At 65.1% G+C, this 24,354-nt stretch overlaps 1 protein-coding gene across 25 annotated transcripts in view; it reads left to right on the forward strand.

Annotated features, from left to right (window-relative positions):
* NCOR2 (nuclear receptor corepressor 2) overlaps window positions 1–24,354 on the forward strand; it is a 212,451-nt gene that overhangs the window by 151,401 nt on the left and 36,696 nt on the right. For 19 of the 25 annotated variants that reach the window (XM_023241291.2, XM_045041573.1, XM_045041577.1 and 16 more), the window contains 4 exons: window positions 7,944–8,086; window positions 15,413–15,560; window positions 17,995–18,045; window positions 19,027–19,654. In XM_023241291.2, coding sequence (XP_023097059.2) covers window positions 7,944–8,086; window positions 15,413–15,560; window positions 17,995–18,045; window positions 19,027–19,654 — 970 coding nt within the window. The remainder of the gene's footprint in view (window positions 1–7,943; window positions 8,087–15,412; window positions 15,561–17,994; window positions 18,046–19,026; window positions 19,655–24,354) is intronic. The other 6 variants (XM_045041570.1, XM_045041578.1, XM_045041579.1 and 3 more) reach the window with 1 other exon arrangement.

The raw sequence follows: 24,354 nt of genomic DNA on the forward strand, positions 1-24,354 counted from the left end.
CCAGTTTTATGAAGCAGGTGCTGTTACTACTTCTTTCATTCACATTTGGACACTGAGGCTCACAGAGGTTCAGTGAGCGGCCCAAGGCCACACAGCTATTAATTGGCGGAGCTGGAAGTTGAACCCAGATACTCTAGTAACAGTAGGAACGGGGCTGGTGTGAGGTGTGAATGAGTTAGTCCGTGGGGCTCGGCTGCTATTAATAAGATAGCGAGGGAGGGAAAGCATCCCGGCCAAAGGAACAGCATGCGCAAAGGCCCTGTGGCAGAGGCAGCGTGGTCGAGTAAGATGTTGACACGCAGAGTGACGGGGAGAGAGGGAAGAGGTGGAGAGGCCACTGAGATCCGGGCCTTAGCGGCCGTGGAGGAGAGTTTGGCCGTTTTTCTAAGAGCGTGGGGAGGGAGTGGGACAGCGGACACGGCAGCTGCAGGGGTCTAGGCGGGCAGGTGGTCACCTTCCCTTCTCGTGTGCGTGCAGTCGGGGCTGCCTGCCCCGGAGCTCACAGCCAGTAGGGACCCAGCGTGTGGAGGAAGCGGCCTCCCCGGGGATCGGGCGGCTCCGGGGAGCTGGCTGCCTGCCCCCGGGCTCAGCGCCATGCTGGGCAGGAGGGGCAGGCCAGGCGCTGGGCCGGGTCGGGCCGGGAGGCTCTAGCTCCCCTGGGAAAGGTCAGCCTGGCCTGGCTCGGAGTCTCGACCCAGCTGTGCGGGAGCCCCGGGGCTCTGCTGGCAGTGGCACACGCCGGCCCCCGGCGTCGTCGCCACCTCGGTGGTGGGCGGGGCGCCAGCCGCGGAGGGGGCGGGGAAGCCCCTGGTCACGCCTTTCCAGACCAGCAGTGGGCGCTGGCCTGGCTCCCCGCTGCCAGCCCCTCCCTGGCCTCAAGTGGCCCGCCTGGCGACGGGAGAGAGGCCCGGTGAGCGAGCGAGCGGCCGGGGGCTCTGGGGTCCCGCTCGAGGCCCGCGGGCCGGATGGAGCTGAGGCGGGCCCCGGAACTCTCTCGGAAACTCCCGGGCCGCTCTGCCCGCAGGACTGGATCCCTGCCCCGCCCCCCACTTTCACGGAGAGCGAAGGAGAAACCACTAATGGCTTTGCACCTCCAAAGTGCTTGTTGTGCACACTGGCTGGTTTAATTAGTTTTTACGGATGAAGAGTCTGAGGTTCGGGGAGGGGACGCGTGAGCCCCCCCGCCGCGGAGCTCGGGAAAGCAGGCCCTCCTCCCCCCCTCCCCCCCATGCGTGTCCATCGCCAAAGCGCCCCGCGGCGGGGAGCACGGACGAGGGGCGGCGTGCGTGCTCCGCCTGGACCGCCGCGCGCGTGGCCCGCGAGCCCCGTGACACGCAGGGTGGCGCGGCGGCTGGCGCACAGGGGCCGCTTCTGGGGGCGGGGCGAGCGAGGGCCCGGCGGGGACGTGGCCGCCCCTCCGAGTGGGTGCCTGAGGAGGGTCGACGCGTAGGGGTGGCGGTGCCGAGGGCCGTTGGAGGGGACGGACGGCGCGGCACCCCAGGGCCCACGCCGGCGAGCAGCACACCCTTGGGCCGCTGCGGAGGTGCCGCGTCTCGGGCCGGTTGCGTCCCGACTCGGAGGCTTCTGGCGCGTGGCGGTTCGGAAGGAGGAGAAAGCCGGTTTCTGCGTGATCTCGTGGTGGGGGCCGGGCTCAGGGGGCAGAGGCTCCGGACGCCTCTGTTGGTCCTCGTCGGCCCCCTTGAAGACGCGGTGAGGCCCCTGCCAGCCCACCTTCACCCCCGGGAGGGAGAGGCACACAGCCGCGTCCAAGCCGGGGACCCCTCGCGGAGAGAGACGCGCGGCAGCGGGCACAGTCGCGATGAGGCCTGTTTGCGCGTGAATTGTTCCACCGGGCGAGTTCTGCACGGGTGTGAACGTCCACGTGTGCACGCCCGCACAGGCACACAGACGCGACTTCTGCTTTGCACATGAGAAAACTGAGGTCCGGAGGGCTGAGTGATGAGCCCCGGGGGTGAGCTCTCCGCCCTGCTCTGTGGGAAGACTGGGCGCTGAGCGCCTAAGGTGGCATTTTCCCAGAGTGGTAGGCAAGGCCACGTGGGGTCCCACCCAGGTGATTTCTTTTCATCCGAAGTGCCTGTTTGATCGTGTGTGAGGGGAAGAGGTTGCTATTTGACATTCTGCCGATGACTCTCGCGGATGTGATGAAACGGGCTAACGTAGGCATCAGGGCTTAGTCTTAAAAGCATAGGCGGAAAGGGAAAGGTAGGTAAGTCAAAGTTCAGGTATGAAGTTGTCTAGCCAGGCTCCTCATGGGATTTCGGGGCTGGCCAGAGTTCTGGAAGCTCTGACATGCAGTCGGTGCCCGACAGGGTTGCCAGCTGAGTGGCTGAGTCCACATCCAACCCACCCAGGGCTTGGGGTTTCTGAAAGAAGGAAGTGCTGTGACTCAGGACGAAGCCTGCCGGGAGGTTTTTCCTCTCCTTCGACAGTGTTTTGGGCAGAAAATTTTGTTTCACGAACCGGAGTTTCTTTTGGAAACGGCAGCTGGCAGGAGGGGTGTGGATGTGTCCCGCTTGCGGGCACCCTGTGCTCTCCATGGAGGGAACAGAAAGCCTCAGGGTAGGAAGGGGCTGGCTGGGGTTGGGGAGCCTGTGCCTTTCCTGGAAGGGGGGGCTAGCTTCCAGATGGAACAGCTGTGACATCCCCGGGACCAGGAGGACTTCCAGAACCCTCCCTGCCTTGGGTATCGGAGCTCACCGGTGGTGGTGAGCTGGGGATTCACAGACCCTCAGGGGAGAGCATTGCCTGTGGCCGGGACCTCCAGAGGGGGCCGGGACCTCCAGAGGGAGCCGGGGCAGGGACATGACAGGGACAGGGGCCTCTCTGGGGCTGAGTCCCTGCTCCCGTGAGAACCGTTCATCACAGGCCCCTGCAAGGTGCATGGGAAGCTTCCCCCCCCCCCCCCCCCCGCCCCGAGCTTGGCCAAGAGCAGACAGCGGCCCGGCAGCGCCCCCCACCACCAGCCCCCCCCCCCCCCCCCCCCAGCCATGATGCTGAGCCGCCTCTCCTGCAGTGAGCCCTGCGGCCACCCACTGTTCTTCATCTCTTTCGGAGCTCCAAGTGTGTGACTCAGACCTCCTGGCTTGACTTCCTGTCTTGGTCAATTTCACTTCCTAGTTCCTGCCTCCTGACTTTTCAGAACGAAACTCTTTCCTTAGAAATTAGAAGTGGGGTCAGGGAATCCAGACCGCAGGGGACATCGGTACTATGTAGCCTTGGGGCGCAGGCCTGTGGGCACGGCCCTGGGCGTAGGAGGTGGGCACTGCCTCGGGCCTTGTCTAGCGAGGGTCCAGGGCACGCTGCTGGGATAAACGTTCGGTCCCCTCCTCTCAGGAGCTCCTTCCTGGGAGCCCGCGAGAGGTGGCCGAGGTGGTCTGGGACATCTGGTGGGCCCCCACACCCAGACACTCCAGGTATCTGGAGCTGTGTTCGTTTGCCAAGTGCCTCCCACATGCGCGACAGTTGCAGGTGCAGAGACAGGACGGTCAGTGAGCAGTGGAGCCAAGCAGCTAATTTCGGGAGAGAGATGCCCCGGAGGGAACAAAGTCTCGTGATGACAGGGCGGCTAGGACAGTGGCTTAGACGGACCGGTCAAGGAAGGCTTCTCTGAGGAGGTATCATTGGAGCAGAGGAAGACAGAGGCAGGGCTGTGAAAAAGCCGTGCGGGTCGAGGAAGTAGCTAGTGCAAATGCCCTGGGTCCCACTCGAGGGCTGGGCATAAAAGGTGCCGGTGGTTGGAGTGAGTAAGGGGACAGGTAGGAATCGGGCCAGCCGGTGGGCGAGGCTGGCTCTGCGGGGCCTTGCGCCACACCGAGGACTTTGGGGTTTATTCTGAGAGGCCTGGGTCGCCATCAGGAGACTTTTAAGTAGAGGAGGGACACGACTGGATTGGCATTCTTAAAAGGCTCACTCGGACCTCCCTACAGGGTGTGGAGCGAGGGGCTTTGGCAGAACGTCCTAGATCCCGGACATGGTTGAGATCCCAGCATGAGGGTTGGGCGCACACGGGCTTCAGGGCTGCCTGTTGTTCCTTGGGTTTCCGTGGGCAGGACGTAGAGGCTGAGGGCTGAAGGGACAGGCAGGTCATTGACCCTCGAGTTGGAGAAATCGGTCACGACCTGGATCTGGCTCCAAAGTTCAACCCCGTTAACTTTCAACCTCCCAGGAGCCGCCCACGACACCTCCAGCCACGACACCTCCAGCAGGTGTTTGTACAGGGTGGGGGGGGGCAGACTGCTCTGGGTGTCAGGGGCGTCCGGAAGAGGGAAGGGAGAGGCAGCCGTGGTCCTGAGGCCCTTGGGCGGCCGAGCGCCGTTCGGGGACCCCGGCCCTTCCCCTGATCCTCAGTGGTCGGAGGTCTCCTCTCATCTCCTCCGATCCCGAGCTTCCTCCCAGAGTCCTGAGCCAGGCCTGCCCACCCACAGACCGGCGGGTGCTGGGAGGCGCGCACGGCCCCCTTCCTGCGGTCCCGGGGCCTCCAGGGGGTCCCACGGAGGGCCCGGCCGGCCGTGGCAGCATCGGGCCAGGCGGGGGGGACAGAGACCGCAGGTGGCGCTGGCGCAGGGGGATGACAGCGGAAGGGGCTGTTTGCTCCCCGTCTGCTGGGGTGGAGAAGCTCTGTTTTCCTGAACCCTCATCTGTTCTTACCGCTGCTGACGCCGCCACCGCCACGGATGGGGAGAGAGGGAGGGGGGAAGCGGGTGCCAAGTTGGCCCGCCCCTTCTGAACCTGGGCTTCTGCCACGCTCCCCCGCCCGCCCGCTCCCGCGAGCCTCCGTCTGGAGGTCACATTCAGCCCTGACGACGCGTCTCGCTGGGTCAGGCAGCAGGAAGATCGCGCCCGGGCGCGCAGTGAGGCTGCCCCGTCAGGCCCGGCTCTTCGGATTCCGCCCAGCGGGGGCGTCTGGGGACCGGGGGCCCCCTGGCCCGCACCCCTCGCCGAGCGTCCGTCCGGGGCGCACTTGTGCCCGGAGGAGCCTCGGGCACCGTGCGCCCTGGTGACGCCTGGCACGGGGCGCGAGCACACAACTGACCGCTTCCCACCGCCCGCCCCCGTGGGGAAGGGCGCCTCGCGCACCCTCAGCCGCCCGCCGGGAGGGGGGAGGCGGTGTCAGGACCGCCGGTAGGAGCCCCGGGCCACCAGGGGCGGGCGGTGTGGAGCAGCTCTCCCCGCCCTCCTCCCAGCCTCCGCCCTCCCTCCCCCCGCCCGCCACCGCCGCCGCCGTTGGACAGAAGGATGTGAGGCAGAGCCGAGCCGGAGCAGACGCCAGCCACAAGCCTGCTCCAGCCACAAGCCTCGCGGAGCCGGCACCGCGGCCGCCCGGCCTCCCGCCTCCCGCCTCCCGCCTCCCGGCCCGGCCTGCTGCTCCCAGCTCCTCCCTGGAGCATCCTCCAAGCCGGATGTTTCCGGAAAACTTGGCCGAGGGGGAGACGCAGATGAGAGGATGTGAGTGAGGCCCCAGGAGGGGCTCGGGGGCGGCTTTGGGTGCCGGTGGCAGGGACCCGGGAGTTTTGCACCCGCGGGGCCCCGTCCCCACCCTTTCTCTTGGGGCCCCTTCCCCCCTGCCTTTCTGGTTGTCAGGCTGAGGCTCTCGGGGAGGGAGGGCAGGACCCCGGAATGCTTGGGGCAGGCCCGGGGTGGTGGCGGGGGGGTCTTGGTTGGCACATGCTTAGAGGCGCTGTCTCTGGGTGGACGGGCGTTGTGGGGGGCTGTCAGCTGGGTCCGGTTTCGGTGGTCTCTAAGGCACGGTGAGGTCTAAAGTCCTTGTCCCCGTGCCCGGCACCCTCAACCTGGGGAACAGGAACCAGAAGGGGGCCCCCTGGCCAGCGCTGTGAGGACACTCACCCCAGCCTTTCACACAGCAGCCAGGAAACCGAGGCCCGGAGAACAGAGGGGGTGGCTGATGTCGCACAGCACTTTCGAGGCAGGGCTTCTGGACAGCTGGTCCAGTGCTCCTTCGTGAGCCACCGCCGCCTTCGGGGAGGGCCGGGTGACCCTGCCACCCTCGTCAGCGTCTGCTATTGCTACTGCCACAAGTGGACCTGATTAGAACCCTGAACCCCCGCCAGCCTCCAAGCCACCTTTTTGCTTGTGTGCTGTTTGGAAATGTCCACCTCGCTAGGGTCCGGCTGCCCCCTGGGCCCTCGCTGTCCACACCCCCCCCCCCCCGCCGCCCCATCCCACCCCAGCAGTCCCAGATGGGAGACCCGCCCTCTCCCGCCTGGGGTTCCGGCCCGACATGTCTGCCTGGGCTCTCTTGGCCCCGGCTGGGGAAATATAAATAAACTCGCGTCCCGTCGTCCTCTGCCAGGTTCTGTGGAAGTGGCAGCTGCTGCTGGCGCAGGCAGAGGGAAAGGTCAGGGGGCTGGGTTACACTTGATCCCATGCCCCAGCCCCCCCCCCCCCCCCGCCTGTCCTTGAGGAACCCTGAGGAGCCGCCGTGGGGCCACGTGGCCCATAGCCTCCGCGGCGAAGCAGGTGGCCTGTCGGTCGGGCACCACCTCCAGCCTGCTGGGTCCCCGCTCCCGCGCGGCCCCTTGGTCTGTCCCCGGAAGCTCGTGAGTGGCCGTGACCCCTCGAGCCTCGTGGCCTCGGCAGCGGGGCTGACATGGAACCGCGTCTTTGAAGGGCTTTGCAAACTCCGGGTCACTCGGCCACGTGACGTGGTGGTTTGTTGATGTTGTTTTTGTTGCAGCTTTATTTTCGTTAGAGCCTTGCACGTAGCGAGCAGTCGGCACCTGTTGGGGTGGGTGGACGGATGGATGGACGGACGGACGAATGACGGAAAATGCCAGCACGCAGCCTGTTGGCTCCTCGTGCTCCTGTACCCCTGCAAAATTCCAGTCTTCGCTTCCCTGCTTGCAGCTTGATTTGATTCAGGGAAAATGGCCTCAAACTTCGTTATGGGAGCTCTTTGGCCGTTAAAAGCCTAGCTCCGGGGCTCAGAGGCTGCTGTGCTCCCAGCAGCGTGAGTCAGGCTTCTTGCCTGCTGCCCTTGTGGGGGCCCAGTCCTGCCCCGCAGCCCTCGGGGGTCTGCAGCCTGCCTCCTGCCCTCCCTGCCCAGGCTGACCTGACTGAGACCTGGGGCCAGGCTTCCCGGGTGCGGCTCCCACGTGCAGGGAGGGGGCCGCGTTTTTTGCCGAGTCTGGTACTGACGGCTTTGAAACTAGAGGCGGGTGTGGGGTTGGGGTGGGGGGCGGGTACAGCTCTGGCCTGGGTTTGTGCGACTGGAGAGAACTTTCTTGACCCAGGTGGCTCTGGGGCGGAGTCTGCCAGTTCCTGGGGACTTCTCCCCGTATCAGGAGTGTGTGCAGCTGTGAGAAGCTCGCGGAGATGGGGCTCGTGTTTGGGGAGCAAGTCTGCTCCTAGCCCCTGAACCAGCCTTGCGGGCCCCAAGTCCATGCTGGGCCTCGGGCCCCGGATGTGCCCAGTTAACCCGGGTCAGGAGGCTCCTGGCTCCAGCTCACACCACCCCCCGGACCCCACCCTCCCTCCCCTGCTCACGCGTTCCTTCCTTTTCCCTGGCCCTGGCCCTGGCCCGGTGCGGCCGGAAAACAGCCCTGTCTCCCGAGGCCTGAGGCCTCATCTGCAGCTGTGAGGGAGTGTCAGCGCTGGGTCACAACGGCCAGGGGAGGCAAGAGAGGTGGGAGCCCGGGCGGGGTCTGCGCCCCGGCCCCCAGGACCCTTGACGGTGGCCTTGGCGTGGGTGCACCCGGGGCGGGCACCTACCTGCACCTCCCGGGGCCGGGCCCCCATCCCCGCCTCTCTGGAGCCCCCCCACCCTGCCCCCACCGTGTCCCCTGCCTGAGTCTCAGACCCAAGCAGGGAGCCTCAGGCCTGGTAATCAGAGCACTTTCTGCCGGGGCTCCAGGCCGTGGGCACGGGCGCCCTGCCCCCCTCACCTGCCGCCCTCCGCCACACAGGTCTTCTGGAACACGGCCGGAACTGGTCGGCCATCGCACGGATGGTGGGCTCCAAGACCGTGTCTCAGTGTAAGAACTTCTACTTCAACTACAAGAAGAGGCAGAACCTGGACGAGATCCTGCAGCAGCACAAGCTGAAGATGGTGAGCGCCCCCCCCCGGTCCCCCGCTGCCCGCCTCCAGGGCCGCCTTGCCTAGGACACGGCCCCTGCGCCTCACGCTTAGTGGCACCCGTGGGACGGCCGCAGGGACGATCCGTGCCATAAATCCCCGTCTGGGCGCTGGGATGGCCCCACGTGCCCGGCGCGCCCTCGCGGTGCCCCACCTCCGCCGCCCTGCGCTCCCGGGTCCGACAGCTGGGGGGTGTGGGTCCAGCCACTGACTCACCAGGGACTGCGACTGTCAGCGCATTGGAATGGCGGCCCAGAGGCAGAAGGACCCCGGCCAGCGTCTCCCCCACCCCCGTTTGACCTCACGGCCTTCAGGCTGCCCCAGGGAGGGAAGGACAGGTGGGGGGGGGGCAGCAGGCCCAGCCCTGCCCTCCTCTAGGCGTCCTGCTGCCCTCAGGCCTCGAGGGGAGGCCAGGAGCACAGAAGGGGCGGGCTCACCTCGCCGAGCGACCACGTAAGTGGTCTCTGCAGAGAGGCTTGCTTCCTCCACAGCTGTTACTGTGAACTGAGGGCCAGGTGGGGGCAGGCTCTTCCCTCCTTCTCTCTCTTTCTTTCCCTCCCTTCTTTCTTTCTTTCTTTCTTTCTTTCTTTCTTTCTTTCTTTCTTTCTTTCTTTCCCTCTTTCCTTTCTTTCCCTCTTTCCTTCCTTCCTTCCTTCCTTCCTTCCTTCCTTCCTTCCTTCCTTCCTTCCTTCTCTTTCTCTCTCTCTCTCTCTCTCTCTCTCTCCCAACTGTCCTGTCTTTTCTTCTTTTCCTTTCTTTCCCTGACATGCCACACACCGTCACCATTTCCGATCGGGGGAAACCGAGGCTCAGCCGACTTGGGGTTTGAACCCACAGCTGCATGATCTAGGGACCCGTGCACGTGATTACCAGGCTGCGTATTTCCTTGTAGATACAAAGGTGTAAGAAGGGGGGCACGCAGCTGTCCTCCCCAGGGAGCCCTCGCCGGCCCTCCCACCCGCGGGTCAGGTGCCTCTTGCTGGGTATAAAGTGTGGCAGCCTGTCCCGGGAGGCAGCACTCAGCTGCTCCCCCTGCAGCCCACTGGGGTTCAGAAGGTGAACCGACTGCCGAGATCGCAGAGCGTGGCGGGCAGGTCGGGGACGGAATCACCCCATTTGAGCCGTGCGTGAGCGCTGTGTGGAATTTAAGCCCCCCCCCCCCCACCGGCCCCTCGAACGGGATTTTACTGCACTGAGTGTGTGAGCAGCCGCTGGCAGTTGGAGGCAGAGGAGACTCTGTTCGTGCCCCTGCGGGCAGGGCTGAGGCCGACCCTCGGTCTTCGGTTGGGCTCTCGTCCGTCCCCCGTTCCCGGTCACCTGTGGTGAGGCCAGGCCACCCTCACCTTCCCCACCTCCTGTTCAGACGGTCCCTGATGCTCCCTGAGCCACTGGCGGTGCCCTCGTCCTGGAGCAGCTCTGCTTTTCCCGGAGTTTCCAGGACTCTGCTGTCCGCAGGGAGGGAGAGTCCGGGAGCACCTGTCTCTGACGCCTGCTGAAATCCTCGGGGCCGGAGGGCGGCTGAGCCGGAACAGGCTGGAGGGGCTCATGCGGGGGGGGGGGGGGCGGTGGTGGGCAGCCTCTGTGCCCACCGGCTAGAGATGGACGGGCGACGGGGGAGGGTGGTTCCCAGCATCTCCCAAGCACAGAAAGATGTCTTTCTGCTCCCTCCCCTCCCCCACCTCCCCCTTCCCCTCCCCCTCCGCCAGCCCCTGCTCCTCCCAGCAGCACGGACACAGAACCAGCCACAGCTCAGGCTGTCGGGTCACAGGCCTCCCCCTTCCCAGAGGTCCTCGGGGCACGGTCGCCCCGCACCCTGGGGACCCCAGGACTTGAGAGCATCGGTTGGAGGACCAGAGACCCCAGCAAGGTGGATGGTGCAGTGTGTAGGGTCAAGTCCCAGCTTGACGACTTGGTACCCGTGTGACCTTAGGTGGCAGCCTCATCCCACCGAACCTCAGTTTCCTCATCCGTAAAGTGGGGCAATAACGGCCGTTACCCAGAGAACTCAGGTGAAGACTGACTGGGTGACCTCCTGTGCAGAACTGGGTGCCTGCTCTGTGAGGGTGACCGCCCTGTCTCCCACTAGTGGCATTAATACCCCCTTTTCTTTTAAAGTCGCTGACCCTCTGTCCTTCCCGGGGGCGTTTGGGGGTGCTCTCTCTCAAATGGTGTGTGCAGAACAGCCATTGCAGGGGCTCTGGCCCCAGAGAGCTGCATTCTCATCCACATCTCGCCGCTTAGCAGCCGTGTGACCTCGGGCGAGCAGCTTGTCCTCTCGGCGCTCGGTTTTCCCAGCTCTGCGATGGGCGCCATACGCACGCCCGCCCCGAAGGGCTGTTGTGGCAGAGTCGTCTGTGAACGGACCTGAGGGCTCAGAATGGCGCCTGGCACGGGGCCGGCGCCCCGCAGGTGAGAGCTGCAGCCGGGGTGGCCCTTGTGGCCACCAGGTGCCCGGTGGCTGGGCTCTTGTGTCTCCCCGGGCGTCAGCTGGATGTGAGGTGCGGCTGCCCCCGGGCCGACCCACGGGTTGGCCGCTCGACCTGACAAGGCCAGCTGGCGGCCCCGCGCAGCGCAGGGCTCCGGGCGGGAGGGCCCACGCCCCAGCCCCGCGGCAGCCTCAGCACTCGCGCCCCCGTTTCCTCCTCCGTAAAGCGGAGGGGAGACTAGGCCCCACCCTAGGGCGATGGGCTCTCGGTCAATGGCGGCGCCTCGCCCCCCGTCGGCGCGGGGAGCCGTGGGCATCCCGCGTCCGTGCGTTCAGTGGGCCTTTCTTGAGCGCCCACTGCGTGCCAGGCAGGCCGTGTGTGGGCTTCCCCTGCCGGGCGGAGGAACTGTACGGTTCCGTGGGGTCGGCGGGAGGCAGGCCTGGGCGCGAGGCGGGTGAGGCGTAGCTGCAGCGGTCCGCTGACCGAGGAGGCTGCCCGCCCGCCTTGTCGCCCGACCCTGCGCCCTGGCGGGTGGGTCTCACCAGGGAGATGGGGCCGGGAGGCCAGGCCGGTGGGGGGTGGTCAGCTTCCCTTCGTGGGCCTGTCCTCCACCAGACGTGGCTCACGCGGGACTCAGCCGAGGGCGGTCGCGTTGGGTGAGCAGTGGACCGAGTACGTGGGACCCGTAGATGGGGGTCAGCAGGCCGTGTGCTGAGGCCGGCCGATGGGGAGCCTTGCCGACCACTTACTGGTGAGGAAGGGTGATTCGGGAATGTGGGGCTGGCTCTCGTTCCCAGCTGACCTCGAGGGAGCAGTAGAGGGAGCACGGCGAGCGGATACGGGGACCCGTCACGGGAGGCGGGGCTCAGCCCGGGTCCGTCCACCCTGCCGGTGGCCACCCGTGGTGCAGGGGTGAGTTCCCTGTCACTGTGGCATGCAAGCAGGCCTCACAAGATGCTGCTGACCTCCGCGACCTCTGCCTCCCGCCCTCCCCGGCCCTCCCCGGGCCTCAGGAGGAAGATACAGCCTCCTGGATCCCGAAGCAGCGGCAGCCGCCTCTGGCCACCGGCCAGGCCCCGCCTGGAGCTCAGGAAGATCTGTCACCCTTGGCCGGTGCAGGAAGGAGCAGGGGAAGCAGGGGTCAGTGGGTGTCCCCTCCCGCTTTACACCAGGCCTGGCCCGAGCACGGCCACGGGGCGACGTCAGCAGGAAGCAAGATGGGGCGGGCAGGCAGAGCGTGTCCCGGAGTTATGTAACATTTGGCATCGGGGACTTCTCCGAGGTTTTCCCTCCCCTCCTTCTGGCCGAAGGTTACCCTTTTCTCCCATCTGTGAATCCAGGCCCCGGGGCTCAGCTTCTGTGTTTCTGGCTGGCTGTCTGTCTCAGCCCAGGCCCCGCCTTGCCTTGTTTTCCTCCGTTGGCTGCTCTGTCCGAGGCTGCACAGGCCTGCGGAGGAAGACGGCCCGGGCAACCGAGTGCTACAACCTGGCCCGCATTCCAATCTGTGCCCCTCAACTCATGAGCCGTGTGATCTTGGGAAAGTGTCTTCGCCGCTCTGAGTCAGCATCTTTGTCTGTCAGGTTCGCTCATGTAAAGAAACGGTTCCAGAACATCTGTTCTGTAGGTGCTAGGCACCGTCCCAGGTATGCCCTGGATGCGACCGAGGACAAAGAGGCTGGCTCTTAAGGGACTCATTCTAGTTTGCGACACAGAGGAATACACAAATGATTTCTGGTTGCCGTCTGAAGGTGATAAGGTGACGGACGTAGTATAGAGTGATTGATGGCGGAGGGGCAAGGATTAGCTGATTTTGACAGGGTACTAGGGGAGGCCTCTCGGAGGAGGTGATGTCTGAGTGAAGCCGTGATTTGAGGTGAGAAAGTGAGTCATGCCACTATCTAGAAGGGTGTCCAGGTCGAGGAACGACCAGTACAAAGGTCCTGTGGCCGGGGCCCTCTAAGTATGTTTGCACAAGGAGGCTAGTGTGTTTGTTTCAGGGTGACCGAGGAGGGCAGGGGTGGATGAGCACGTTGGGGAGGTGGGTGGGGTCCGGATCTAGACCACGCAGGGCTGTGTGGAGTGAGGAGGACCTGGGGTTTTCTCTCAGGGGTTTCAGGAGCCCCTGGAGAGTCTGAAGCAGGGAGCAGCGTGTCCCGGCTTGCGGAGCAGCAGCCGTGCGCATCCCGTGACTCAACGCGTGGAAGACGCGTGGCACGTAGTAGGTGCTTAACGAACAGTGACTGCACTCGCTAATACGGCTCTGCCATGCAGCATCTCCTCCGGCACACGCGCCTCCTGACTCTGGGGCACGAGGCCACGTGTGGAAGGGTTTGGTGTATCTCCCAGATGCTCCGTCAGCCCCCGTCTCTCAGACCCCGTGCTGGCGTTTGAGTGTTGATGTCACGTGCGTCCCACTTGGCCCAATGCGTCCCAGGCTGCCGGGCCCGGCGAGCCCTCCCGGAGAGGCCTCGGGTCCCCAGGAGGATGTGCGTCCTGGCCAGACTCCCGGGAGCCCCTGTTCCCTGCGAGGCTCCCAGGGTCGCAGAGTCCCCCCACCCCACTCCTCCCCTCACCCCACCCCTCCTCCCCCCGGGCAGCCTGTCGCCTGCCTCACCCAGCCCGAGCTCATGAGTGAGTCCCTGTCCGCTAAAAATAGATGGGGGAAGAAGGGGGAACCCTCGGCCGCACCCACAGAACCCGCATGCCACACAACTTTCTTGTGCCTCCGTGGGCTCCAGCCGCGCCTCGGGGAGAAACTTGGGTTTGGGGCCGGGCCGGGCCAGCCCCCGGAGGCGGGTGGATGGTGGAGCTGGGCGTTTCCACGATGGCCAGGGGACGCTCGGCAGGGTGGGGCTACGGCCCTGGCCTCTTGGTGACGGAAACCGTGACTAACGGGCAAACGGACGTTTTCCTTTTCCTCCCCGCGTTCCGAGCGGCTACGCTCAGAGGACCCCAATTCGCTCAGGAAGAAGGCAGGACAGGAAGCGAGCCCGCTCCCAGGCCGGGGCTGGGGTCTGGGGTCTGGGGACCCCTCCGAGGCCCGTTCCCAGCCGGGCCGTGGTGCGGGGCCCGGGGCGAGCAGAGCCTGCTGGCGCCTGGAGGTGGCGGGGCATTTGCCCCGAGGGTGGGCTGCCTGTTCACACTTTGGGGCGAGCGGCTTTCTGTTGGGGGCCGGGGGATCGGCGGAGGGGAGTTGCATGAGTTTCCTGTTTCCTGTAACAAAGCACCGCAAACTAGGTGACTTGAAACAATAGAAACGTATTCTGTCACAATCCTGGAGGCAAAAATCCGAAAGTGAGGTGTCCGTAGGGCCCTGCTCCCTCCGAAGGCTCCAGGGAGAAGCCCGCCTTGCCCCTGCAGCCTCTGGGGCGGGGGGTGGGGAGGGGCAGTGTGGGACGTCCTTTGGCTTGTAGACACATGGCTCCCCGGTGTGCGGCCGTGTCCAAATTCCCCCCTTGTACGGACACCAGTCATACTGGACTCCGGGCCCACCCTAATCTAGTGTGACCTCATCTTAGCTAATTACATGTGCAAAGAGCTTCTTTCCAAATAAGGTCACGTTCGGAGGTTCGGGTGGACGTGAATTCTGGGGCACGGTGTTCAGCCCGGCCTGGGGGGCTTCACTGAGAGCCGTGGGCATGTCCGGGATAGTGGCAGGTTGGTTCTCCTTCCTTCCTTGGAGACCCCAAAGGGCTCAGGCTGGGACCCTCCCCTCCTGTCACACCAGCCGTATGGGGACAGCCGTCCCCTCTTAGGAACCAGCCCACCCCCTCTGGGGGTCCCTGGTCACCCCGAGACCCCAGCACACGCTGCCACCACACGTGCCCCAGCCCTGCCCATTCAGTCACTCAGGAAGTCGGCCAGCGGACGTGCTCTGAGCCTCCGCGGGGCGCAGCGTGGGAGGCAGAGACGGCCTCCCGGGGCGCCCAGCCCAGCGAGGTGCAGACGCGGGCTGCAGTGCGTGGGGAGTGGGTGCCCGAGTGGAGGGGTGGCCATCTGGCTCCGTGAGCAAAGGAGCCGGGCTTCCCGGGACCGGGGTGCCGTGTGGAGGGATGTGAAGGGCTCCGCGGCGAGAGCCTCCTCTCTGTTCCTCGAACGCTCGGCTGGGTCCCACCTCCGGGGGCTGCACCTGTGACGCCATCCTCCGGGGCCTTGCCCGGCCGGCTCCCGCTGGGTGCTCAGACCCGGCTCGCGTGGCACCTCCTCCGTGCGGCCCCCACCCTGTCTGATTCCATCCGCCCCGTATCCCCACGTCTGAGTCTCTCCTGAAGGGATGGGCTCTTTGCCGCTCTCCCTGGCCGGAAGGTCTTTGTGGGCGGTGTCCCGGTCTGCCTCACTCACCGTGGGTCCTCAGCCTCCGCGCGGCGCCTGGCACACAGGAGGGGTGTCTGGAAAGGCCAGTGGGGTGAAAATGACGGGCTTCCCAAGCGGGGCTCGGTGAGGGGCAGACGCGACACGCAAGGAAAGGTTTCCCTCGTTCTCTCGCTCCACACGTAGTGGCCGTGCCTGGCAGGTGTCCTGTGGGGTGCCCTGCACGGTCACTGCTTAGCTGGGCTAGCCAGAGGAGCTGGAGAGTCACAGGGGATCTTGAGGCACAGACGGTCCTTCCTCGCCTGTTCTAGAAGGATGGCAGGGCAGCGGGCGTACGTGCATCTAGGACTTGACGGAAGATTAGAGCCCTCGGGAAAAATAACCACCGGCGTGCTTGGCCGCCGCAGTGAGATGTGGCCGGGGCGGGGTGGGGGGGGGTCGCCTGGTGGCCACGTGGCCGGGATCGCTGTCCGTCGCACCTGTGGCAAGGCCTCAGGCACAGGGAGTCCCCGAGCTGACAGCTGAGGGCCAGGCTCTCACCGCCACCGTCCCTGTGCCCTAGGAGAAGGAGAGGAATGCGCGGAGGAAGAAGAAGAAAGCCCCGGCTGCCGCCAGTGAGGAGGCCGCCTTCCCGCCCGCGGTGGAGGACGACGAGATGGAGGTGTCAGGAGGGAGCGGGAACGAAGAGGACGTGGCAGAGGAGGCAGAAGGTGAGGGGAAGAAACTGACCTGTCCTCCAACTGTCTGGGTTGTTCGAGAAGAGGCTTGGCCTGCCTTGGAGGGGAAGCGCGGGGATGGCGGGGATGGTGGGATGCGGTTGCTTCCAAGGGCCCCGCTTTGTAAGATGCGCTTCCCACCCCCCCCTCCTGGCACGACGCCCCTGAAGGCCCCGACCCCTGCTTAGCTGGACGTCTCCGCCTCACCCATCGCCTTCCTGCCCAGAGCCGACCCGGTCGCGGGTCCTCACGTTTCTGGCGAATGGAGCCTTTTGTCCTCCTGCCCCCGCCCGGGATGCCTTCCTGTCCCTCCTGTCCGCCTGCCTCTGCATTCAGACCCCCAGGTTTCTGCCGACACGGCGAGGGAAGGCGTGAGTCACCTCTTGGCTCCTCAGGCCGGGCCCGCAGATCAATCCAGGCGCTCCCAGCCCACAGTGCAGTCATCAGCCCCAACCTGCTTCCCGGTTGGGAACAGAGAATTGCGCTCGGTGGTTCCTGGAGACGACCGTGGTCGTCTCCACTTGGGCATGGGTCTGCGGACCGAGGCTGGCCCCTGTGCTGGTGGCTCTGGGCCTCTCTGGGCCAAGTTGGTGAGAGGCCTGGCCAGTGGCCGGTGGAGAGCTGCAGACCCCTCTGGTCCTTGGGTTCTGGGTCCTGGCTTTACAGCCAGAAAGAAAAAAGGAAGCAGAAACCCAATCCCCTATTTAAATATCCTGCCAGCTAGCTGTCTGTGCGGACAGGATGCAGCCTCGGTGGGAAAGTAAAAGGAAGCCAGACTTGGGCTCGGCATCAAGAGCAGAACAGACGGTGCCCAATAAGAGAGCTGTGTGGTAGTGAACTCCCCGTCACTGGTAGGGCTTACCTGCCCCATCACGGTGGGGGCGGGGGGAGGGCCGGTCTGGTGGAGCTGAGCTTCTGGCCACCTGGTGGCTCTGAGCAGATCACGTGCAGCAGGGTAGAAAACCCCGCACAAAGATGCGGGGTGACCGTCCCATCTCATGAGCTCGGAAACCGAGGCCCAGAGAGAGGAGAACCACTCTCACGGGGTGTCACGTAACTGGGAGACTTGGAGTCGGCCAATCCAGCCAGCATCTGCTGTGTAACCCTGTCCCTTGTGACCAGGATGGGGGAGGTCAGGTAGGTTCTGGGTCAGGGCCCGAGGTTGCCCCGATGGAACCTTCTAGAAAGACCAGCCGGCCCCAGCAGCATGCCAGACCTCTCCAGGGGGCAGGCAGCGTCCAGGCAGAGATGAACCGCCTGGGGAGGGAGGAGTCAGCCTCCGATCAGCGTCTCTGTAGCGATCATGGTGTCGCCGTCGTAAACAGAGTAGCAGCCTTGAGTTAATCCCTTGAGCTGTCACAGTGACCCAGTGGGATGGGTGCTCTGGTCACCCCGTTTACAGATGAGGAAACTGAGCCACAGAGCGGTCACCCAGGGCCTGCTTGGGGACCAGGGCTCAGACTGGTCGGACGTCTGGACCCCCGGGCCCTTTCCGGACCTACTGACTAGGCAGCACTTTGAGGGCGGGCCCCGCCATCCGAATCTTCACGGCCCCCGTGCTTGCACGCACGCTCGCCCCTGAGGACTCCTCATGGGCAGAAGCCTCTTGATGAGGCAGAGGGCCTGGCCGTAAGTGCCCATTTTGTGGATGAGCAGACTGATGCTCCGGGAATTCAGGCATCTAGCCCCCTACGCCCCGACGTGTGTTATCTCAGAGGACAGGAGTGACATTGCTGGAGTCAGCAGGCAGGGGCAGGCACACGGACACCGGGGTCAGCCCTCTCCTGCCCCCCTGCACTGTGGCCTGGGGCGCATGCCTCAGTTTCCTCATCTGCAAAGGGGACGATGCTTGTGCCGGTCTTGGTGGCTGCTGAGGACGTGAGTCCCGGGCGTGAAGGGCTTTGTGCAGAGCTCAGCACCCACAGAGGCCCTGTGTTGCTGTTGTTTCAGTTATTATTTCTGGAAGCGGTAGGCCTCGAAGGGAGGTCAGAAGTGGGAGAGGCTGGGGGGCAGTGGGGGTCGTGAAGGCCGAAGGCCTTTGTCCGGGGCCACGGCAGCCCCGGCCGGCCCGGCTCTGTGGCTGGGCGCTGGGGTGGGGGGCCCGTCCTGCAGTCCTGGCCGCCTCTGAGGCCAGCGCCCCCACCCCCCGGGGTCCTGGGAACCCAGAGCCAGACGAGGCCAGTGACTTGTCCAGAGACACCCGGGAGTGGGTGGGACTGGCGGGACCCCGTCATGGGCCAGGGCCGCTTTGGACCATCGGGGCTGAAGGGAGAGGGTGCGTCGCTCCAAGCCGAGAGCCGCCATGGCTCCTCCCTGCCGCCTGCCGGGCCCCAGGCCCACTGCCCGCCCGCCTCCCTGGCCGCGCCTCCTCTCTCCCGCCTGCTTCTCCTGCCGCCTTGCTTCTAACCCTTCTCTCCCTTCCTTCCAGCCTTACACGCCTCTGGGAACGAGGTGCCCAGAGGGGAATGCAGTGGCCCAGGTACGAATGGAGCCATCTGGCCTGGGGGTGGGACAGGGTTAGGGCTGCCCGGGGGCACGGGGCATCCTGCGGTCGCCCGTCTTCAGCGAGGGGCCCCGATTCTGTGAGCATGCCTCTGTGAGTGCCACCATTTGTGCCGTTGCTGCCTCTGTGCCCCTCCCCGGCTCAGTGTCTGTTCCCCGTGCTGTTCCCTGACACACTCGTGCACATCTGTACGCTCGGTTCCATCGTCTTGTTGGCTTTCACCGGTGCCTTCGTTCGTGACTTTTATGTCGTTTCATTCGCCAGCAGCAAGTGCAGGGGTTCTCAGATGTCCCCGCTTTACACAAAGTGGGGGAAATCGAGACCCAAAGAAGTGGCAGGAGTGTGTTTCTTTAAGGCTGAAGAGCCCAGTCAGAACCTAGCTGTCCTCGCCTTTCGTCTGTACCCACCTTCGGCCACTCGAAGAACGTTGCTGTGCACCTGCTGTGTGCCAGGCCCTGTGGGATGGGGATGGGGGTGCTGAGGCTTTCCCCCCTTTCCCCTCAGGCTCCTCAGAGTTCATGGGCCCCTTTTACGTTGTCGTGGTGATGTAATAGCAGATCGTCACCGAGCGTCACCCTGTGCTGCCACACCTCCTGGCTCACTTTCCCTGTGAGCTAGGATTCGCTCTCCCCACTCTACAGATGGGGAAAGCGAGGCCCAGAGGTAACGCGCATTACCATGGCCGGGCTTCCAGCGTGCACGCAGACAGGGGCGGAGCGCTAAGGCTGCAGCCCTGGCCGCACCGGGGTGCCGGCGACCCCAGGGCCCGGGCTCCGGGGTCGGCAGGGGGGCAGGGCAGGGTACCCAGGTGTGTAGGAGCCTTGATGGGGCAACTGCATCCTGAGATTGTGCTCTGGAGCCGGGACGGGCAGGTCTGGCCTTGAAGAAGGCCGCCCCTGCCTCTACCCCTGTGCCCCCCGCACCACTCACCCTTCCTCCTCCCCACCCCTCCCGCAGCCACCGTCAACAACAGTTCTGACACCGAGAGCATCCCCTCCCCCCGCGCCGAGGCCGCCAAGGACGCGGGGCAGAACGGGCCCAAGCCCCCGCCTGCCCCAGGCGCCGACGTGCCAGCCCCTGAGCCGCCCACACCACCGCCAGAGGATGCGCTGGCCCCCGCCGAGCCCGCCCCGGCCCCCGAAGCCGCCGGCCCGCCCACGCCCCCACCGGCACCCCCATCGCCCACCGCACCCCCTCCTGTGGTCCCCAAGGAGGAGAAGGAAGAAGAGGTTGCCACGGCCCCCCTGGTGGCAGAGGAGGAGGAGCAGAAGCCCCCCGTGGCCCAGGAGCTGTCCGTGGACGTGCGCAAGCCAGAAGAGCCTGCCGAGGCACCCCCCACAGAGCCCATCAAGAGCGAATGCAAAGAGGAGGCCCCGGAGGACGGGCCCCACAAGGGCAAAGGAGGCCCTGAGGCCAGCGTGGAGGCCGCCCCCGAGGGGGCCCTCAAGGTGGAGAAGAAAGAGGGCGGCGGCCCTGGGGGCAAAGCCCCCACGACCAAGGGAGCAGGGGCCCCCCAGGACAGCGACTCCAGCGCCACCTGCAGTGCGGACGAGGTGGATGAGCCCGAGGGCGGCGACAAGAACAGGTGAGCGGTGGGCACACCGGGAGGCGGCTTCTGTCCCCCGCAAAACCTCTGTGCCTGCCCTCGGGGAGCGCGGCCCGGCTGGAGGAGGGGGCGGTCGAGGGGGAAGCGCGCCGGGCGGGGGCGGGGGGGGGGGCTGGCTTCCGGGGCTGCAGCACGAAGCCCCGCGACCCGGGTGGCCGGAGGTGTGCCGGTGCGGCCGGGGCCCTGCCACTGTGCCGGCGGCTGGCCGTGCTCGGTGCTCTGCACCCCCACCGCTGCCTCCGTGTCTGTGTGCCGTTTTCCCCACGTTTCTTTTCCTTGCGAGGGCACCGTCCTGGGATTCGGGGCCACCCGGATGACCCCATCTGAACTCGATCACGTCTGCAAAGAGCCCGTTTTCCAAATTAGGTCACGTTCACAAGTCCCTGGCTGTTAGGACTTGAACGTGTTTGGGGTGGGGTGGGGGCGGGGGTCACAATTCCATCCTTAACAGGGCCGGTGCCAAGGCCCGGGGGTGGGAAGGAGCCCGTGTGCTGCGGGCGGAGTGCCGGAGTGACCCAGCGAGGGTCAGCTAGCCGTGCCAGCTCCTGGCCCCGTTCTCAGGGGAATGCTCTGCTCAGCCGGCTGTGACTTAGGCTCTGAGAACAGCCAGCTGCCAACGCGGGGCGATGCGCGGGGGTGAGAGAGGCCTGCCACGTCCCGGCGGACAGTGGTGCGGGTCTGCCTGAGGCTGCTGGTCGCAGGATCCCGAGGTCACTGGCGGCTCTTGTCCCGTCCGCCAAGGGTCTGGGTGCAGGAACTTGGGGCCCGTGTCCTGGCTCCCAACGGATTGAGCTGCTGAGGCCGCTCTCCTGCTGGGGTGGCCTGGAGGGACCCCGTGCCGTTTCTGTTTGGACGCCACTGGTTCTGAGACGCGTTCCTCCCTTTCTCACTTTTGTCTCTGCCCCTGGCACAGGACGGTTCTCACCCCAAGCCCCGGAGCACTGGACTTTAGCCACTTTTGGCCCAGATGCTTGGGGACCCTGAGACCCTCGGCCAGAAGCAAAGCTCATACCCCGGATTCGGGTCCGGTTGCGGGCAGCTGAGGGCAGAGGTACAGAGGCCCACTCCCACCCACATCTGGACACTGGAGGAATGTTTTCTAGTGAGGCAGGCGGGTCATTTTTATTTTGACTAAAAACAGTGCGGTCTGTTGTCTCTCCTCTCCCGTCTCTCGGAAAAGTTCTGGGCAGAGCGAGAGGGAGGAAAATCTGACTTTCAAATCGCCGAGTTCACTCGGAGCCTTTCCTCTGCCCCGTGATTCACCTTGGGGCACGTTAGAATGGCAAGTTCTAGAACATTCCATGGGGAAATCCGATTCATCCAGAGCTCGTTGGGTCTTCACACGTTCCACAAAAGGAGGTGAGCCATGTTGTCCCCAGGTTTCCGTCTCCAGGGGTCCCTGGGGGCCACCACCGGCAGCCTCACCCCACCTGTGTCAGGAGGAGGACAGTCTGGTGGGTGGCCCTGTGACAGGCAGAGGCCGGGCCAGCTTCCGGGGGCTCAGAGCTCCTGAGCTTGCCCTTGGAAAACAGTGCCCTCAGTGGAGGATTGGGCCCATGGCCAGGGTCCAGCCACTCCGCTCGCTCTTTGTGCCTGGGGAACGGGGTCAGGGCGGACTGCTCCCCACCCTGCTCCTGCTGGCCGTGGGGACGGAGTCATGGAAACATATGTTTCTGCTCTTAGTGGGAAGAGTGCTGAGCTCATGGGGCAGCCGTGCTGATAAGCCGCCTCCCGGAGTGTGTTTGGGCTCACGTGGCCTGCCCAGACTGGGGAGCGGGGAAGGCTGGGCTCAGCCCCCCTCACCCCCTGGATCCCTCTGGCCAGGCCTGGAGGCCCCGCACCCCCAGCAGAACAGCCCCACCCAGGGAACGTGTCCTCCCTCTGCCCCGTCCTGCTGGGTCTGGCTCTGTCCCCTCTTCCTGCCTGGACGTCCAGCATTCGATCCCCGGGGAGCAGCAGCCCCGGGCTGGGAGTCAGGACACCTGGTTTAGTCACGCCCTGTGTGACCGAGGCTGGGCCCCCGCCCTCAGAGCCAGGCTGGACTGAGGCCAGCTCGCTGACCTCTTCCTGGCTGGCCGCCTGCCACCCCTCCCTCCCCCCCAGCCGCGGCCGCGCAGGCAAGATGCGTCAGAGCAGGCCCTGGCAGCCAGGGCCTCCCGGAAGGGCTGGCGGGACGGGTGGGCCCCCGCACGACCCCAGGTCCTGGCCCCCCGCCCTCCTTCCCGCCTGGCGGCCCTGCTGTGGTGAGCCGGGCGGCCCTAGACGCGCCCAAGATGCGTGTGGTTCTGGCCCCCGCCGGCCGACCTTTGGAGGGAGGAATCCTGTTCTTCTCTCGCTGTCTGTCACCTTCTGCAGGCGGCTTGGCCGGCAGTTTTCTTGGCTGCCGACCAGAGATAGTGGCCCCGATTGCAAAGCCTAGAGCTCGCCTGCCCTCCTCTGTCCCAGTTTCCAGAGAAGGTGCCTTGGCGCTTTCTCGTGGGCTGGAGACCTCGGAGAGCCCCTTCCCCTGGGCCTCAGCGTCCCCGCTGCGGGCTCACCGAGAGCGGCACAGACAGGCCTGGTGCCAGGCTCACACACGCTAGGTGCTCAGCGAACGGCTTGCCGCCTGTGGGTCCGCTGCGGGAACGTTGCAGGTTTCCTCCAAGAGCCGCTGGAGTGTGGGTTCTTCCACCGCGCCCCCGAAATTCTGCAAGAATCCTACCAGCAGTTTCCCTGTCGTTGCTTTATTCCGTAAATCACTGGGCGCCGGTGCGCGTCAGGTGCCCTTCTAGGTGTGAGGGATGCTGGGAACAGAACGGGTGAGCCCTGATTCCAGACGCTTCTGCTCTGGTGGGAGCGGCCAGCAAGGCACGGGAACATTAAAGGGGCGGAACAGCTGTTCCTGTGATGAGTGGGTGATGGGAAGACCGGGGTGTGGGGAGCAGTCAGGGAGGCCTCTGAGGAGGTGGCGTGGGAGGGCGATCAGAGCCGGTGGTGGGAGGTGTGGGCAGGAACAGGCAGTGGAAAGGCCCTGTGGCCGCATGAGCTTCTGCTCGGTGGAGGCCAAAGAGGCCTGCGGTGGGGTGGAGCGAGGGAGATGGGCAGGGGAGAAGGTGACAGAGGAGGTGACAGGTTCCCTCCCTCTCCAGCCCCAGCGTGGCAGCGAGGATGATCTCAGCCTGGTGATAATGGGGAAGCCAAGGGAGGCACTAGTGAAGAGGGGCGCCCTGTCGCAGACCCAGAGCGTCCCCAGCCCCCCTGTTGCTCATCGGTCACCCCCCCCTCCAGCCCTGGCCCTCCAGCGTGGGAAGGAAACCCACAGTGACTGGGAGATCTCCTGTCCCGCTCCGCCCAGGGTGCTGCTGTCGGTATTCTGTGTGTGTGCTCCCTTGTTCCCCCAGAGAACGGTTCCCGGTGGCAGGGGTGGGGAGGGGGTGACGGTCCTCATGCCCATTTTACAGATGAGGAAACTGAGGCACAGTGGTTCAGTCATACGGCTGAAGGTGGGATTCGAACAGGGAGCGTGAGCCCTGAACTGCTCCCGGCCGTGCTGCCGCCTTCCCCTGCCTCTCCCGGGTCACATGGCTGGTGCCAGGCTCCGAGAGCCCCGCCCCACCCGGGGCCTCCCGAGAGGAAAATAAAAGCTGCTGTCTTCCAAGAAAACAAAGGAAAGAGAAGAGAGGCCCAGCCGCCCCCGAGGAGGCTCCTGGAGGCGGTGCTCAGCCGCTGTGGCTGCTGGAACGAGGGGAGGTTGGGAGCGGTGGGAGCGCCCGTCTTCCCGTGCCTTTGGGGGTTCCAGACCCGGAGGCCTGTGAAGGACTTGAACCCAGACCCTTGCTCTGGGATGCCACCCTCTTACAGTGAGGGGTGGGGCCGGCTGCGGAGCGTGGCGCCCGTGGCCCCAGTCCCCACTGAGCTCCTGCCTCCCTCTGGGGGGGTGCCCAGGGTCCGGGTCTCCGTGCGTGCCCCCAGCGCTTGCTTGTGGAGAGCCTCAGAGGGGCAGCCCCTGCCCTTCTGCCCTCCAGTCTGGCTTGCCCCTCCCTGGGTGAGGAGGTGGGGAAACCAAGGCAGGCACAGGCTCCAGGGGAAGGCCCTGGTTCACGGCCCAGTTGGCGGGGACCAGACACTTTGCTTTATGCGTGCTCTAAAAGCATTTACGCAGACACAAAATGTTACTTCTCAACTTTAATACTCGTGTCTGTGTTTTTGTGTATGCATCAAAAATGACATCTTACTGTTCCTGGAAGCAATGCGGTTAATCAAACTCTTGATTTTACGGCTGGCATACAGTACGTTCTTTTTTTTTTTTTTTCTTTTTTCTCGTGACAGCTTTATTGAGATATAATTCACATAGCGTACTACGTAGCCGTTAACGTGCACAGCTGAGCGGGTTTTAGTCTGTTCACAGAGACGTGCGGCCATCACGGCCGTTGAAGCCCAGAACGTTTCCGTCGCCCCCCCCACCCAGAGAAACGCTGTGCTCAGCCCCCCTCCCCGCGCCGCCCCCGGCCCCCGGCCCCCCACTCCCCTAGCTTCTGTCTCTGGATTTGCCTCCTCTGGGCATTTCATCCCGGTGGATTCATGCGTGTGGCCTTTTGCGTCTGGCTTCTTTCACTTGGCACGTGGTTTTCCAGATCCTCCCGGTACTTTCTCCTCCTTATGGTTGATTCCTATGTCACCGTGTGGACGGACCACGTTTT

This window comes from Felis catus, chromosome D3, assembly GCF_018350175.1.
Source record: "Felis catus isolate Fca126 chromosome D3, F.catus_Fca126_mat1.0, whole genome shotgun sequence".
NCBI classification, from domain to species: domain Eukaryota; kingdom Metazoa; phylum Chordata; class Mammalia; order Carnivora; family Felidae; genus Felis; species Felis catus.